The sequence below is a fragment of the Vidua chalybeata genome, chromosome 5, assembly GCF_026979565.1.
Source record: "Vidua chalybeata isolate OUT-0048 chromosome 5, bVidCha1 merged haplotype, whole genome shotgun sequence".
Lineage (NCBI taxonomy): Eukaryota > Metazoa > Chordata > Aves > Passeriformes > Viduidae > Vidua > Vidua chalybeata.
Window position 1 is genome coordinate 55,718,359 of NC_071534.1, and position 15,930 is coordinate 55,734,288.

At 36.7% G+C, this 15,930-nt stretch overlaps 1 protein-coding gene across 4 annotated transcripts in view; it reads right to left on the bottom strand.

The window, feature by feature from the left end:
- Positions 1 to 3,582: 3,582 nt before the first annotated feature.
- TAFA5 (TAFA chemokine like family member 5) overlaps positions 3,583 to 15,930 on the bottom strand; it is a 403,321-nt gene continuing 390,973 nt past the window's right edge. For 2 of the 4 annotated variants that reach the window (XM_053943950.1, XM_053943954.1), the window contains exon 4: positions 7,136 to 7,223. In XM_053943950.1, coding sequence (XP_053799925.1) covers positions 7,200 to 7,223 — 24 coding nt within the window. In that variant the 3' untranslated portion in view covers positions 7,136 to 7,199. Of the gene's footprint in view, positions 4,856 to 6,190; positions 6,262 to 7,135; positions 7,224 to 15,930 lie in introns of those variants that run through there. The other 2 variants (XM_053943951.1, XM_053943953.1) reach the window with 2 other exon arrangements.

Genomic DNA, 15,930 nt, shown 5'->3' on the forward strand with positions numbered 1-15,930 from the left:
ATGTATTGAATACTAAAAAACACTTATTAAACACTACATACTCTGAAATGAAAAATTTAATTTTTTCTCTGGTCTTGGTTGTTTTTTCCTTCAGTTTCTTTCTTGACCTCCTTTCTCCACTCAAGCCCCAGTCTGAAAGCAGAAGTAGAATACTGTGATTTCTGTCCATCTTTATTTGCTTAAGCCAAATATGAGAGATTGATTACTTTAATGTAGGATCAATTCTGTGATGTCAGAAAAAAATAGTCAAGCTATTCCTGTCTTTGTCTGTTATTCATGTATATGTGATTCTTAGTATACATCATACAAAGCTGTTTAAAAGGAAATGTCTTCTTATGTATTTTTTTAATTGGAAAAGATCCTGTATATATGTAAGTTTATGTGATGAAAGAGCGGGTTTTGGGTGTGGCTTTCTCCCCTGATTAAGTATAATAGATACTTCAATTTTGGTTTGGTTTGGGGATTTTTTGTGTTGCTTTTTTGTTTGGTTTTTTGTTGTTGTTTTTGGTTGGTTGGGTTTGTTTTTTTTTTTTTTTTTTTGTTTGTTTGCTGTTTGTTTTGTTTTTTTTGCTTTTTGTGGGTTTTTTTGGCGTCTTATGCTACATCCCCTGCTGGCTTGTTAATTTTTTCTTTCCACTAGATCAGTTCCCCAGGAATTCAGTGCTATGATTTTTCGGTCATCCAATCATTTACCACCTTCTAGTTCAGCTGTTCCTCACAGCTATAGAGGCTTTTCAGACACAGTGCTGAATTCTTTATTTTCTTCTCGAAACTCTAATTAGTAATCAGGATTGTGATGAATAGGCTATATGAGATAGTAACTGCCTGGGTTAAAGATTTATGCAACAGCACATGGGTACAACTTCAGTAAACAAGTAAATGATTGAGAATACCACATAAAAACTGAGCTGTTGCTAAGAAGAAATGAATTGGGAAAAAAAAAAAAAAAAGAAAAGGCCAAAAGCATAATTATGAAATTGGTGAATGATGTGTCACATTGATTGCTATAGTGTGCTAATGTTTGCTCCATTTGATATCCCATATATTAAAAGCAGTGCTTAAGTGTGTCCTTGCCCAGGCTAACAGAAAGCTACATAGAAGGTTTTTTCAAAAAATTTTTGGAGGTTTACTGCAGTTCTGAAGGTTGTTTTTATTAGTCTATTATGTGTTTTAATGTATTATTCTGTTCCTTTTCAAGCATGTTTTGAAAAAGTTACTTGTGTGCAAAATGAGAAATGATGGATATTTAATAGCATTCAAATAAGACATTACCCTCTGTGTTTTAAATTCTGCTTTGGAAGAGGCACATAAAATACTTTCAGAAACAAACAATTTTTTTTTATGTAACTTAGTTTTGTAAAATTAAAGTTCACAATATTCTGAAAACATATTGTTCCTGAGAGAGAAACATTTCACCACTGCTCTTAGAGTAGTAATTCACAGTGACAAAGGCAGCCAGTATATTTTGTTTGTTTAAAACTATACATTCTGGGGGAGGACGGAAAACCACAAAACACATTTTAAGTGTCTTGAAGTGTTTGTTGTACACAAGAGACTCAGAAACTAGAACGCACCTCTGAAGAGTAATCAGAATCTTTTTTCTTTCATAGTTCTTATCCAGAGTAGACCTTATAACCATGTACATCTACCCTTTTTTGTCTATTTAACGTAATTAGAAAAAAAAGACATAAGGTTGCATATTCAGAACTCATTGGACTGTACGATTCTAGATGTAAATATTTCAGATGTCCATTCTTAGATTCTCTTGTTCTTAGAGGATCCATTTTCCTGAAAATAAATGACCATAATATGATCTGTAACTGAACACATCAAAATGAACGTACCCAAGACATGAAAATGGAAGGGTAAAACTTCAAAACATAGTTCATGTCCTCAATTTCCAATTCCATCTTCCTCCCTGTATTCCTACCTTTCTTATCATCTGGTGAAATTCCTTTGGTGATGTCATGCTCAGGGAACAAGTCTCACTTATAAAAGGATTTTCTTTATTTTTCATAATTTAGCTGAACCAACACAAAACTGAATATTGTAAAGCAACAAAAATGATGCAACATCTTTCATTTCTTCTGTGTTTACTAAATAAGGCTATGAAGCTCCCTTTAAAATAAATCAAAACAGAGAGTTGGTAGAGTGAGGGATCTGGCTCTTGAGGTCTACATGTACAGTAAATCTATTTACCATCATTTATTGCATGACATTTTAAACCTGACATTGGTCATTTATAGTGCAGTCAGTCCATAACACTTTACAAGTGGCTGGGCTTTAATTGCTACTTTGATACTGGTCAAAATCCTGTGATTAAATAAGAATTTTGTATATATTTATTTTGCTTGAAGACAAAATAATCCATAGTTCATATTTTCCTGCAACCTATGCATTATATAAGCCTCAGTGTTTGAGTAGGCTTTAAAAAAAATTCTTTAATCAACTTTTCATTTTTGTACCTTTCATCTATGGTCACTTGAATAATCTCTACATCTTTTTCTTTAGTAGAATAGAACTAGCATAACACTAAAAGTTAATTGGAGTATTAGGTAGTATACTTGAAACCGTAATACATTTGCCAGGAAGAAATTAAGCTCCCTTGTTGAGTGTATCATACCAATATGTACTAAACTTATATGCCAAAAGGTACAGTAAAAGGAACATGGTTTTGTTTCTGTTTTATCATAATTTCTCCCTTGTCTATGCTGTCATTGCTAAATTTTCACTAACCAATAATGCTGAAAAAGTGGGCTTTCTAACAATGAGGTAAAACCCTGAAAATGGGATCAAGGAATAGGCTTCAAATTGACCCTTACATAAAAATAGGGGAGGGAAGGGAGGGAAGGGAGGGAGGGAAGGGAGGAAGGAAGGGAGGGAGGAAGGAAGGAAGGGAGGGAGGAAGGAAGGGAGGGAGGGAGGAAGGAAGGAAGGAAGGGAGGGAGGGAGGGAGGAAGGAAGGGAGGGAGGGAGGGAGGGAGGGAGGGAGGGAGGGAGGGAGGGAGGGAGGGAGGGAGGGAGGGAGGGAGGGAGGGAGGGAGGGAGGGAGGGAGGGAGGGAGGGAGGGAGGGAGGGAGGGAGGGAGGGAGGGAGGAAGGAAGGAAGGAAGGAAGGAAGGAAGGAAGGAAGGAAGGAAGGAAGGAAGGAAGGAAGGAAGGAAGGAAGGAAGGAAGGAAGGAAGGAAGGAAGGAAGGAAGGAAGGAAGGAAGGAAGGAAGGAAGGAAGGAAGGAAGGAAGGAAGGAAGGAAGGAAGGAAGGAAGGAAGGAAGGAAGGAAGGAAGGAAGGAAGGAAGGAAGGAAGGAAGGAAGGAAGGAAGGAAGGAAGGAAGGAAGGAAGGAAGGAAGGAAGGAAGGAAGGAAGGAAGGAAGGAAGGAAGGAAGGAAGGAAGGAAGGAAGGAAGGAAGGAAGGAAGGAAGGAAGGAAGGAAGGAAGGAAGGAAGGAAGGAAGGAAGGAAGGAAGGAAGGAAGGAAGGAAAACCTTGCTATGAAGAGCAATGAGTAAAATATTTTACACTCTATTTTTATCAGTACATAAAGACAAAAAAATAAAAATAAAATAAAAATAAAAAATGCCTTCCAACAGTGCAATGGTTGAATGCATTTATGTAATATAAACAACATTATTCTTTGCTTTTTCTACACAGTCCTCTCTGGTCATGCTTTACATCCACAATGTCCCAATGGAAGAAAGCAAACGACACCGGTCACTTCAGAGACAACTGAAGTAATAAAACACAACTTAACTCTGAACCACTTTTCATGACTGTCAGAGTTATCACGTTAATTGTTAAATAGGATTTTCTACAAATATACAACATATAAAAACTGTTAAATATATAACTTTAGGCTTTTCAAAATACATTTAATGATCTCTTTCAAACAAGTGTTACTTTTGTTTTCTCTTTAATTTGCTTTCTGGTGCTAAATGGTGTATCAGATGAGACATAGGCCACAGATGACCAAACATGCTCTTTGCAAATACTGTATTATCCAACTTTAACTATCAAAAATGGAACTGTAGAAGAGGCATGTTTAACTGGTTAAAACAGAAAATGATTTTAGTACGAGAAAGTCAATCTAAGTACAGAGGAATAAAGGTGCTGTGTAGACAGTTTGTGTTCTTTTTGTCCAAGTTTTTCAAACATAGGTCATTTTCTCTCAGTGCTCCGTTATATTCTCTTGAACATGGCATTTCAAGAGCAGGTCTCTGTGTTAGTTTTTACTTCAGCTTTCCATAAAGACTTCTGCTGGACAACATTTCAGCTTTGTGAAAGCTGGAATCATGTCTTTGTGGAGACCTTCAGTTTAATGACATAACTCTCTTAAGAGTAAGATTGTGTCCACTTTAAAATAGCTCTTTGGTCTATTGTAAATACTGAAAGTATAAGAAAATAAAAGCAATTCAGACAGTTTAGGGCACAAGAAGAGTTTCTCTTTTGCACCTCAGTGTCCTCCCATAGGCAAAACAGTCTTCTCTAAGGCTGATTGGGATGATACTCTTCATTGTAGCAGACTCTTCGGATTGAAACATGTAGGTAACAGCAAGTCCAGCAGTGGTGTATAACGCAGATGAAATGTTAACCATGAACATTTTTGTATTGCTAATGCCCAAGCATATCTCTTTTTTCTATATTCCTTATTCCAGTGATCCTTAGAATGGTAGAACAAACTTTAGCTCATAATGCAGAGGAATTATGCTGTCATTCATGAGATACAGAGAAACAGACAGTTGAGTTGATGACATATAACAGATGATGATCAACAGCAGTGAAACTTGACTAAGTTAAGTAGCTCACAGAGAGCCTAAACCACTCCTACGAGGATTCTGTGTTGCTGCATTTGTCAGGAGACCTGTAAATCAATAAGAACAAATGAGTCAGTGTGTTAATTTACAATTCTGCTTGTCTTTGCTGTCCATTATCATAAAATATACTGTACTGAGGTTTTTCAAGGAGACAGTTAATGAATTAGAAGATATTTATTTTGCACAGCATTTACCCTGAGAAAAAAACATATGAAAAATCATATATTTTATTATAAAAATGTTATGCTTTAATAATTATTTCTAATAAATTATAGCTTACAATAACGTCAATGCCATTTATATTCTACTAAGCTTCATGCACATTCCTTCTCATAAAAATCACAGAATGTTCTTTTACACACATTAAAGTTACAAACAACAATGTCAAATATACATGGTGATTAAGATTACTTTTACTTTTTATGTTCAAGATGTAATGAAAAATGGACTTGAAAGCCATGACCATGTATTAAAAATGCAAAGATGTTTGTACTGGAGGCTTTTCTGCAGTTAAGTTTCCGAAGAGCACTAGACTGTGCCTAATTTAAGCAATACTGCCCTCTAGCGATGCTATTACAAGTGCAAATTAATGTAAATAATGGTTATTAATAGTCAATTTAATCAGAAATTTGTTTTAGTTACAGACCAGAAAAAAACTAAACAAACAAAAAATCAAAACAAAACCACAAGAAACACAGAATACAATAAAAATGGGCAAAGTACTGCCCAATGAACCTGTTGCAAAAACAAGTGAATGGAAGAAGCATTTCTAAAGAGAAGCAAAGTTCACACTATTAAAGAAAACAAGAGTACTGGAAGACAGCACAAACACAAATGAGAAAATAATGACTTATTTATACAACAAAGAGCCAGCTACTCATGCTCACCCAAAATATGTGTTTAGAAATGGTTTAAAGATTCCACAGATTCTGTATACACCAAAATGTTGTGGGGTGTATTAAGCAAGCATGATTGTTACAAAATGCTGTTTGCATTTTCAAACACTATCTTCTGCTTTGGCATTGTTCTGTCTCCAAGTAGTCAGAACTGTTATTATTGATGGAAATACCATGCAAAACTCCATAAAATACTGAACAGTGAATGTAAAAGAGCAAAACAAATAAGAAAATCCAATTCAATTGGTTTAAACCATATATTGAATATTGCATTTTTAACCTAATCAGTACCAAGCAGTACATGAAAGAAAAATCTGCCTCCAAATCAATTTAGTGACAGCTTGAAACATATGGATCTCTATATATATGCATGTAGAAAGAAAGAAAGAGAGAGATAGACAGATGAATACTTTCCTTACAAGGCATAAAGTGTATGTCATAGATTTCTGCTTTTGTCCTCTCACCTTTTCCAGGAAAAAACACCCCAGAAATCTTGCAAACAGCCTTTCCTTTTCGGACTAGTGATCAGATCTCCAAACCACATGGCCTCAGACAGGCTGAAGGCAAAAAACCTGGTTGATTATTGTGATATATTCCCCTTCTTAAATATACTTTCAGCAAGAGAAATAATGTTTTGGTTCTATTAATTGCCCTCTTTCCTCTTTAAACTCTTTCTTGACCTTCCTGTAATGCCCCTTATTTTTCTTCCCATTAGAAAAGAACACAACTTTTAAGGTAGTAATACTTTTTAGGTTGCAAGACACAAACCAAACAATTTATGGTTTATTAGGTCTGAAAGTAAACTAGTATGTGTTAAGAATTAACTTGACATAGCTCCATCTTTCCTTTATAATGGCAGAATGGCCCACAGCTAAAAGCAACAGCGTAAACTGCTGATGGACTGTATGCTCAGTGTTTTCATAGTGTGCTTCTCTACCATATTGGTCCCAGGAAGAAGAGAGAGTTCAGGTGCAATGACATACATTCAGAGATAACCATCTGCTTTGTCATTTTATGGTGATAAAAGCCTCCTTCCTTCCTTGCTATCCCTGTCTCCACCCTGAACACCCCTACTGCATGAATATGGTATTAACACTTTAAAAGAAGATGAGAAGAGGGGAGAAAATTATGCACTTTAAAAATGCTGAGGAAGGGCATAGAGCAGGCTTGAAGTAAAGTGATGACAGGAAGAGGAACAGATTAGAAAACAGGAAGTGAATTTATAACTTTGGACAATGACAGGAGAAAATGAAATTAAAGGGGGAAAAATGTATATGTTAGCCAGGGAAGTATAAACATCATTTATTAATGAAGCCATGAAATATAAGTAAGATAGTTAATAAGATTAACAGATAAAAAGGAGAGAAAAGATAGCAGAGAGCATGATGAGTCGAGAGAAGAGGAAGAGAATGCACACCTACCCTCCCACCTCCTGTTTTTTCCCTTTCGTTCCTCATTACAGGTAAATTAATCACTCCCCAGAAAAACAGACAGATCAAATAAGAGAAAAGAGGGACTCCTAAAAAAAATAAAAAGGACTAGTTTACTATTTACAATAATAGTTCAATCCATAGAATATAATCATAGAATCTGTTAGGTGGAAAAATACTTTTAAGACCATCAAATCCACCCCAGGACTGCCAAGTCCAACACTAAACCATGTCCATAAGGACCACCACAAATATTTTAAATACTTCTAGGGATGGTGATGTGTAGTCTTTTCCAAAGCTTGACAACCCTTTTAACCCCTCTTTTAGTGAAGAAATTTTGACTAATATCCAATATAAACCACAGAAGTGCAACTTGAGGGTGATATCACTCATTCTGTCACTTGGGAAAACAGCCCTTATGGCTACAACCTCCTTTCAGAGTGATAAGGTATGTCTGATCCTCCTTTTCTCCAGGCTAAAGAACCTCAGCTCCCTCAGCCGCTCCTCAAAAATCTTCTGCTCTAGACATTTTCCCAGCTTTGTTGCCCTTCTTTGGATATACTCCAGTATTTCAATGTCCTTCTTGTAAATGAGAAGCCCAAAACTGAACACAGGATTTGAGATGTGGCCTCACCACATGGTGGCCACACATTTGAGATGTGGCCGAGTACAGGGGGAAAATCACTATCCAGTCCTGCTGACCACTCTGTTGTGAATACAAGGATTCCATTGGCTTTTCTGGCTGCCTGAGCATAGCTGACTCATGTTCAGCTACTGTTGATCAGCATTCTCAGGTCTTTTTCTGCTAGGTTGTTTTACATCCACTCTTCCCCAGCCCTGCAGCACTGCATGGGGCTGTTGTGACCCAAGTGCAGGACTCACCACTTCACCTTGTAGAAACTCCTAAACTTGTCCTCAACCCACTGATCCAGCCTGTCCAGAGCCCTCTGCAGAGTCCTTCTATACTCCAGCAGATAAACACTTCCATCCAACTTGGTGTCATTTGTGAATTGACTGGGGGTGCACTCAGTACCCTTGTCCAGATCATTGAATAAGATATTAAGCAGAACTGGCCCCAATACTGAGCCCTGGGGAACACCACTAGTGACTGCCTGCTAGCCAGATTTATTTCTATTCACCACAACTCTCTGGGCTCAGCCACACAGTATTTTTTTTTTTTTATCCAGTGAAGGGTGCATCTATCAAAGCAGCCAATTTTGCCAGAAGAATGTTGTGGAAAACAGTGTAAAAGTCTTTACTAAAGTTCAGGTAGACAATATTGGCAGCCTTTCCCTCATTCACTGAGTGGGTAGCCTTGGCATCAGATGAGGTTGGTCCAGCAGGTCAATACCTTTCATAAACCCATGCTCGCTGGGCCTGATCCCCTGTGCATATGCCCCAGGATGACACTCAAGAAGATCTGCTCCATGACCTTCCCTGGCACCAAAGTTAGACTGAAAGGCCTATAATCTTCTCCATAGAAGCCCAAGGTGGCAGTTCTGCTGACCTCCCTTTTTTACAACTCCAAGAATTGAAACACATGAATTGAAACACATGAGAAGTACCACTTCCCTAACAGGCAAGTTTAAAGTAAAATGGTGCTCTTGATGGCTGCTTGGCAGCAATTTTTGGAATATTAATTAGCTCATCAGATAGCAATAATAACTGTAAATTAAATAACTACTTACATAAAACTGCTTCAAATCCCGGGAAATTGGTTTTTGCACTGTTTTGGTTCTTTTTTCACTTCACTTAGGAATTTTCTAACAGCATCAAATTAAAGAAAGGCTGGATAACTATCACATAGAACAACATTTTTTCTGTTCATACACAGAACTCATGTCATTTCTAGGTACCAAAGCACATGTCTGTTTGTCACTGACTTCAGTGAAGTCAGAATTTCTTCCCAGCTCTTCAGCCAGCAGGTCCTGCTTCCTTTGGAAGGAGTCAAATATTTAGGCTGTAAGTTTGAGTTTCTTCAAATTTGAGGTACTGAGCAGGCATCTAGTACCAGAGATTAAAATACTACTATATACTTTCTGACTGTTTACATGGTGGAAGTCCAAGCCCCTGCATGTTACACAGGAATCTGCTCAAGAGGAAAACAAATTTTCCTGCTAATAATCCAAAACATAAGAAGCAATACAGTTCACATGACCATATGCATCTTTCTGTTGTTCTTGGGTGGCTTGAATATGTCCCAAGAGTGTTTGGCTTATTAGAGCAATTATAACACATTCCACTTAATTTGTCTTACTCTGGAGGGAGTAGAATAAGGGTCAGTCTAGACCCAACTGTGCCCTAATGGCACATAAAATATTTTATTTCTTCACTTTTATGGTCAAAACAAAGGAAAAAAGTTATGCAAGTCACCTTGAGAAGATAAGAATATAGGATGCTTTGCTGACTTACACAAGCATTTCACCAAAAGAAACCCCCACAAAAACCTCTCTTTCAGTGTAGTATCTAGGATTTAACTGAGTGACAAAAATGTTTGAATTTCTCATCACAACCAGAAAGTTGAGCCAGGCTTACTGTAAGTGTCAAATATTTTCAGTTAGGATTGAGTTTCAAGTATGTCTTGACCTTTTACTTTATATGGAATCCACATAAATACCAACAATTCCATGTCAAGCCTTATAAAACTTTAGCAGTTTCACCTGTTTTTTCACTCTGTGTTTTTAGAATAAAAAGTTCACCAAAGTTGTGGTTTTTGCTACAGGAGCCAAGTGCTCTCACATGACTCCTATTGCAGTCACATTGGCACTCTTTGATGACAATTCTATTATGTTTCCAGAACTGATTTCTGGAAATTTTCTGGATACCTACAAGTAATTGGTCATATTAAAGATGTTTCAGTGCTGCTTAAGAGCTGAACTACTTATATAAATTCTGTGTCTTGCACTTTCAACTACAGTCTTATGCCTCTGTGAATCTTAGGATTCTGTGCAGCATCCGTGAGTGCAAACAGCTTTTTTTTATGTTTGGGTTCTTTTTACCCAAGAAAATTCACAGAGATGGATGCTGGTTGAACCAGTCTCTGAATCACAAATCTACTTATAATAGAAACAGTTCCAAACCTTTTACCAACTGACTGCAAGTCAGATAAACAGCATGTATTTCCCCTCTGCTTCTGTGGCTCTCAGTTCCAGGTCCCTAAACAACTAAGCATATATGATGCAGAAAGAAAGATGTAAAAGCTTTAAAATGCCCTAGGAAAACCTTACACTGCCTTGCAAGACACCTCCTGCTTTATGGGAATAAAAATGTAAATTTCTGGTGATGATCCAAGGAGCAGCAATGATCTGTTTCATTCATGAGAACTCCCATAGTCCCTCCTGAAAATGTATTTTGTTTCCTTCCCTTCCTCTCCTTTTCTCCATGCTGTTCATATATACAAACTGAATTGCTTAGTCTTCAGAAAAAAAAAAATAGAAGACAAGTTACTCTAACTATAAAGTATCTAAAGCTATTAGGAATAAGAAAAAGAAACATGAAAGCTACCCTACTTAATGCTGTATTCTGTCTCACTAAGCTAGCCACAGGAAGAGCAATTTCAGAGTTCAAACCACAGTACCTATGGAACTAGGAGTTATAAGATTGAACAAATTTAGTGTCTGTGCTTCTGGATGAATATTTATAAAAAGAAGTGTAATGTATTAGGTAGTGTATATGCAGGTATATTTTGCCGTGCCGCATTCCAACAAAGTAGCAGATAGCTGAGTTACAGATAGCAGAATCCCACTATCAGCTACCTTCAAAAAGAACATGCTTTTTAACACCCATTGTATGTTTCTTTTCACTTCCACTATTCAAGCCTGACACAGAAAGAAGTGTTTATTCCCAATCTGAGACTCTTTGCATATTTTCCCCAATAACTATTTTAATATCAGTCTGTCTTAAAAAAAATTCCAAAAAGTCTCATTTCCCCTTAAATAACACTTTTAGTCCTATCTTCTCAACTTCCCCAGACCATCTGCCAGGACTGTCATCATGATCATTAATTTCCTTTTCTGTTAAAACCCTTTTTGTCTCATATTACCTTTTTTTAAATTACAAGATCTTGGAATACACTGGGTCAGATCATACACTCCTTTCTTCTGAATTGCCTATTACTTCATAAGCAATAGCAGTGAAGGAAGTGGGACTGTTGTTATAATTAGATAATCCTTACAATGACTGAAAATGTTGGAATCACATGTTGTAAACCAGCTGAAATACATCTGAACCTGGGTCATGCAGGTACCCCTTGTTTAAGAGCTCAGCCTTAAGCATGTGTAATTACACAAGTTTGGTTTGTGGCATCTGAGTATATGCTAAGGAAAGCAATGAAGGTGTCAGAATCACAGACTCATTTAGGTTGGAAAAGATGCCTCTAAGGTCGTTGGCTCCAATCTTGCATCATCACCTTGTCAGCTAGGCTATGGCACTAAGTACCACGTGCAGTTTTTTCTCCAACTTCTCCAGGCATGGTGACTCCACCACCTCCCTGCACAGCCTGCTCCAATACTTGACAACCCTTCTGTGAACAAATTCCTCCTGACGCCAAACCTGAGCTTCACCTGATACAGCTTGAAGCTGTGTCCTTTCCTGTCACTAGTTGCTTGAGAGGATGATCCCTGCCTTTTACAGCCTCCTTTCAGGTACTTGTAGAGAGCAATAAGGTCTCTACAAGTAGAGACCCCTGAGCCTCCTTTTCTCCAGGCTAAACACCCCCAGCTCCCTCAGCTGCTCCTTACAAGGAGCGCCTTGTGCTCCAGCCCCTTCACCTGCTCCATGCCTTTCTCTGGACACACTCCAGCATCTTAATATCTTTTTTGCAGTGAGTGGCCCAGAACTGAACATAAGATTCAAGGTGTGGCTCACCAGTGCTGACTAGAAGAAGAAAATCACTGCCCTAATCCCACTGGCCACACTGAGGTCAACATTGGTCCAAAAGAGAAAGACAGCAGCAAGAATATCTGTCCTCAGAAGATTCAAAGCCCTTGGATACAAAGGTGATCATGGGAGATTTTTTGCTCAAAGTAGCATTTAAAACTGTTGTGGATAACAAAAGAGCAAGGCAGGCCTCATTTCACCCCCTGTGAAAGTCTAAAATCAGCTCCTTCAAGCAACATGGGTGGAAAGAGGGAAGGATGAAGAGGATCACACATCTTATAAGGCACAACAATGCAAAGCAGTGTGTTTTCATCTCTCACGTGCTGGCTAAAATACTAAATATCCTTAAATTAACTCCAGATAAAGACCTTGAGCAAGTAACTCAATTTTATCTGATTTCTTTCTGCTCTTATAAATTGGTTAGAGGTGTGCACATATATGAAGGTTAACAGCAGATAAAACTAAGAGATTTGTAACTGGTGTGAAATTGTACACTTGAAAAATTACTACTTCTCTGTCACCCTTTTATTCTTCAAATAAAAAGCAACAGCAATATTAGCATGATTGAAAGTATCTAAGAATAGCCATGGGCTTTCCTCAGGATACTGAAAAGATATCTGGAGTTATTTTATATTTATATATTTATTTAAATCTATATTATATATAATATGTATAAATTTATATTGTTATATTGTATTATATTATATTATATTATATTATATTATATTATATTATATTATACAATTTCTGACACTTTTCTCTAAGGTAGGAGACAGGTTCAGATTAAATTACCAATGTATCTAAGAATTTATTTTTTATTTAAATGCAATACTTTAATTTTTACTGAATTCTGAATGTTCATACATATATATCTATATTCAAAGACTATATTCAAAGACTAATAAATCTTAAAGTTTTAAGCTTAATTAAATTAAATCTTTTTGTGAAAAATAATGATTTAAATATTTCTGTGTGCTAATAAATCTATGCATTACAATTATCTTCCATATAATAATGCTTTTATTGAAGCAATAGAAGAGTATTTTATTAAGAGGGTGATGTGACTTTTAATTTTAAAGTTTAAAAAATAATCTTGCCTATAGTTAAATTTATTAGTCTAACACACGGTAAAATTTACTAGTCTACATCATGGAAAAAATAAAGAAAAAAAAATAGTCCACACACAAATATAAGATTTAATTTTTCTTTTCTAATTACAAGGAGAAGATTGTTCAAGGACATCTGGGAGTACTATCTGATTGATTGTGTTGGTTCAGCCAACAGGAGGTTGGGATGAAGCAAGGTTAGTTGCACATTCAGTAAAAACTGGAACAGTGTTTTATTAAGACTGTGAAAAAAGTTGAATAATACATCAAAAGTGCATCATGCTTTTAGAGGGAATATTTAGGATGTTTCACCCATTAAAAGAGCTAATTCTGACTTTAAAAGCATGAGCTTTAAACTGGAAGTTCAATTGGTAGTGAAGGAACTGCATAATCAATGTTCACCAGTGAGATACTTTGCTTTATGTACTCCATTTGACAAGTGATTGTTTAAGAAAGCAGTCATGTTTCTCATCATTCCAGAAAGCAATGCAGCACTGTAAATTACTTCTGACAAGCAATCTTTAGAAATATTTTGTGTATCAGAAATAAATTTTTGTCTTTGGAATTATTCTGCTTAGCCTTTGTCTAGAACTTGAATAGAAAGTCGTAAATGGACAATTATAGGGAATCAGAGTAGAGGAGGAATATATATATATATATACACATATATATGTATATATATATATGAGATAAGAAGAATGCAGGAGGGTTTTTATTCTCTCAGAGACATGTTTGAAAACAAAAACAGGAACATACACAACATTTTTCTGTAGAAATAACACACAGACATTCACTGAAAGCAGTACAGCAAGTGTGGTCTTCAACACAGCTCACATGTAGGCAGATATATAAACAGAAGAAAGTCTATTACTGCTCTTAGTCCTTACGTCCTCTGCAAAAGGGAAAATCCTCTGAAAGTAAAATTTTCTAAAATGGAATTGTTAGACAGTCCTCTAATATGTACATGGAAAACAAAATAAGCATATAATAGCATAAAATAGTTCAGTTTCTTAAACCTTGATCCTATTCACTTTCTGTGAAAACCCCAAAAGTCCTGAACTAACAGATTGTTACATCCCTGTTAACAGGTTTATGAGATTTACTTCCTGGCCCTAAAGACGATTTTCAAAATGAGAAAAATCTTTCCCTAAAACAGCTCACCACAGAAACAGTGAGGTTCTTCAGGAACCTGAAATGGATATTCTTCAAAAAGTCAACTATCATTTTTTATCAGATTAAAGCCAAGGTTTTCTAGAGATCCTTCAAACCATCATTCAACCATAGACATTCTGAAAGCACAGTGGGAAATGTAGTGACTTAACACAGTGTTTTCTTCGCAATTTGAGGAGGGAGAGAATATTTCTTGAGGTAAGGGGAAAATTGACAGGTGTAGGGGATTGTGCATACAGCAACATATGCTGATCTTCTCTTTAATGAAAATGTATCCATACACCTTATAAACATTCAAGTCCCAGTTTTCTTCATTCCAGGAAATGTTTATGTTTGTTTTGTGATATATTCTTATAATCCCCAGTAAAATATCCTTTTGCACACCTATGATCATCCTCCAGTTTTAAGTTGTGCATGACTATGGTAAAGAAGTGGGAAGAAGGATGCAAGAGGAAATTTAAGGATCATTATCCCAAGCTAGCCAATTAAGACTATTTGATTCCCCTAGAATAACACCTTTAGGCACAGTGCAAATATATTTAAACTTAACACAGGTTATGGATGGAGTGTCTCAGAAACAACCAGTGTTTCAATGACTACTGAGGCAGAGCACTGTGCACTGTGCAGCATATTGGATCAAAATTCTTTGGCAAGATCACCATTACTCTCTCTACCCTGTTTCTCTGCTGTTTTGGCAAGCAGTTCTGTGATCAGATTTCTGCAGTAGTCTGAAAACAAACAACAAAAGAGGAAAAATAAACTGTGGCAAACTTCAAGGAATTTTCTGTAATTTGCAATAAATTTATACAGACAAAACACAGAACTATATAAAAGCAGCTTCAATAGAACTTTCGGGGAGTAGGAAAGGAAGTAAACCTTACCTTCTCTCAAAGATATCAGTCTCAAGTGCCTCTCCTAGAAGTGGGATGAATCCCCTACCTTGTAAAACCTTTCTCAACTAGACTTTAGACATACCTAAGCAGTGTCTCTTCCATAACAGCCCTTAAACTCCCCATCATTACAGTCTCCTTGGGTCAAATTCTGAGGTTATGAAATCTAAAAATGGGTATTATATATGATGATTATGACCTCAGTCAGGATCCACAAAATCTAGAGCTCAATTCTATGTAAGCATAGATGCTCAGTGTCTGTTGGACATGCTTAAGTATCTCTCCTTTTCTACAGATGCTACTTAAAAAGCCCTTGTTGCACACCTGAATATATCTTAGACTTCTGGAACATATAGGCTGCCCTGGACATATGAGTAAAGGGAACTGAATTCTGCCCTTATTCTCTTTGCACTAGCTGAAAAGTTCCAAGCAGCTCCTGCTTGTGGCTCAATGGGCCTCCTTGAGTCATGAGTGACCCACTGCACATGCATCAATGCCCAAACCATGTCTTTGTGACTGAGCATTTTGTCTGGGTTGAATGATGCAGATGACAAGGAAGAAGAAGATACCAATCATGATCAGTGGCTGTGTTAAAGAAGCAAGTGATTGTGGTTCAGTTAGTCAACATTATGAGACAGACCATGAAACATTTCTGTGGGTGCACCCTTAAGAAAGAAATGTCATCACAGCAATCCCATAGCATCAGGAGGATGAGATCACAGATAAGTGTCTTATTACACTAAGCACAAGTA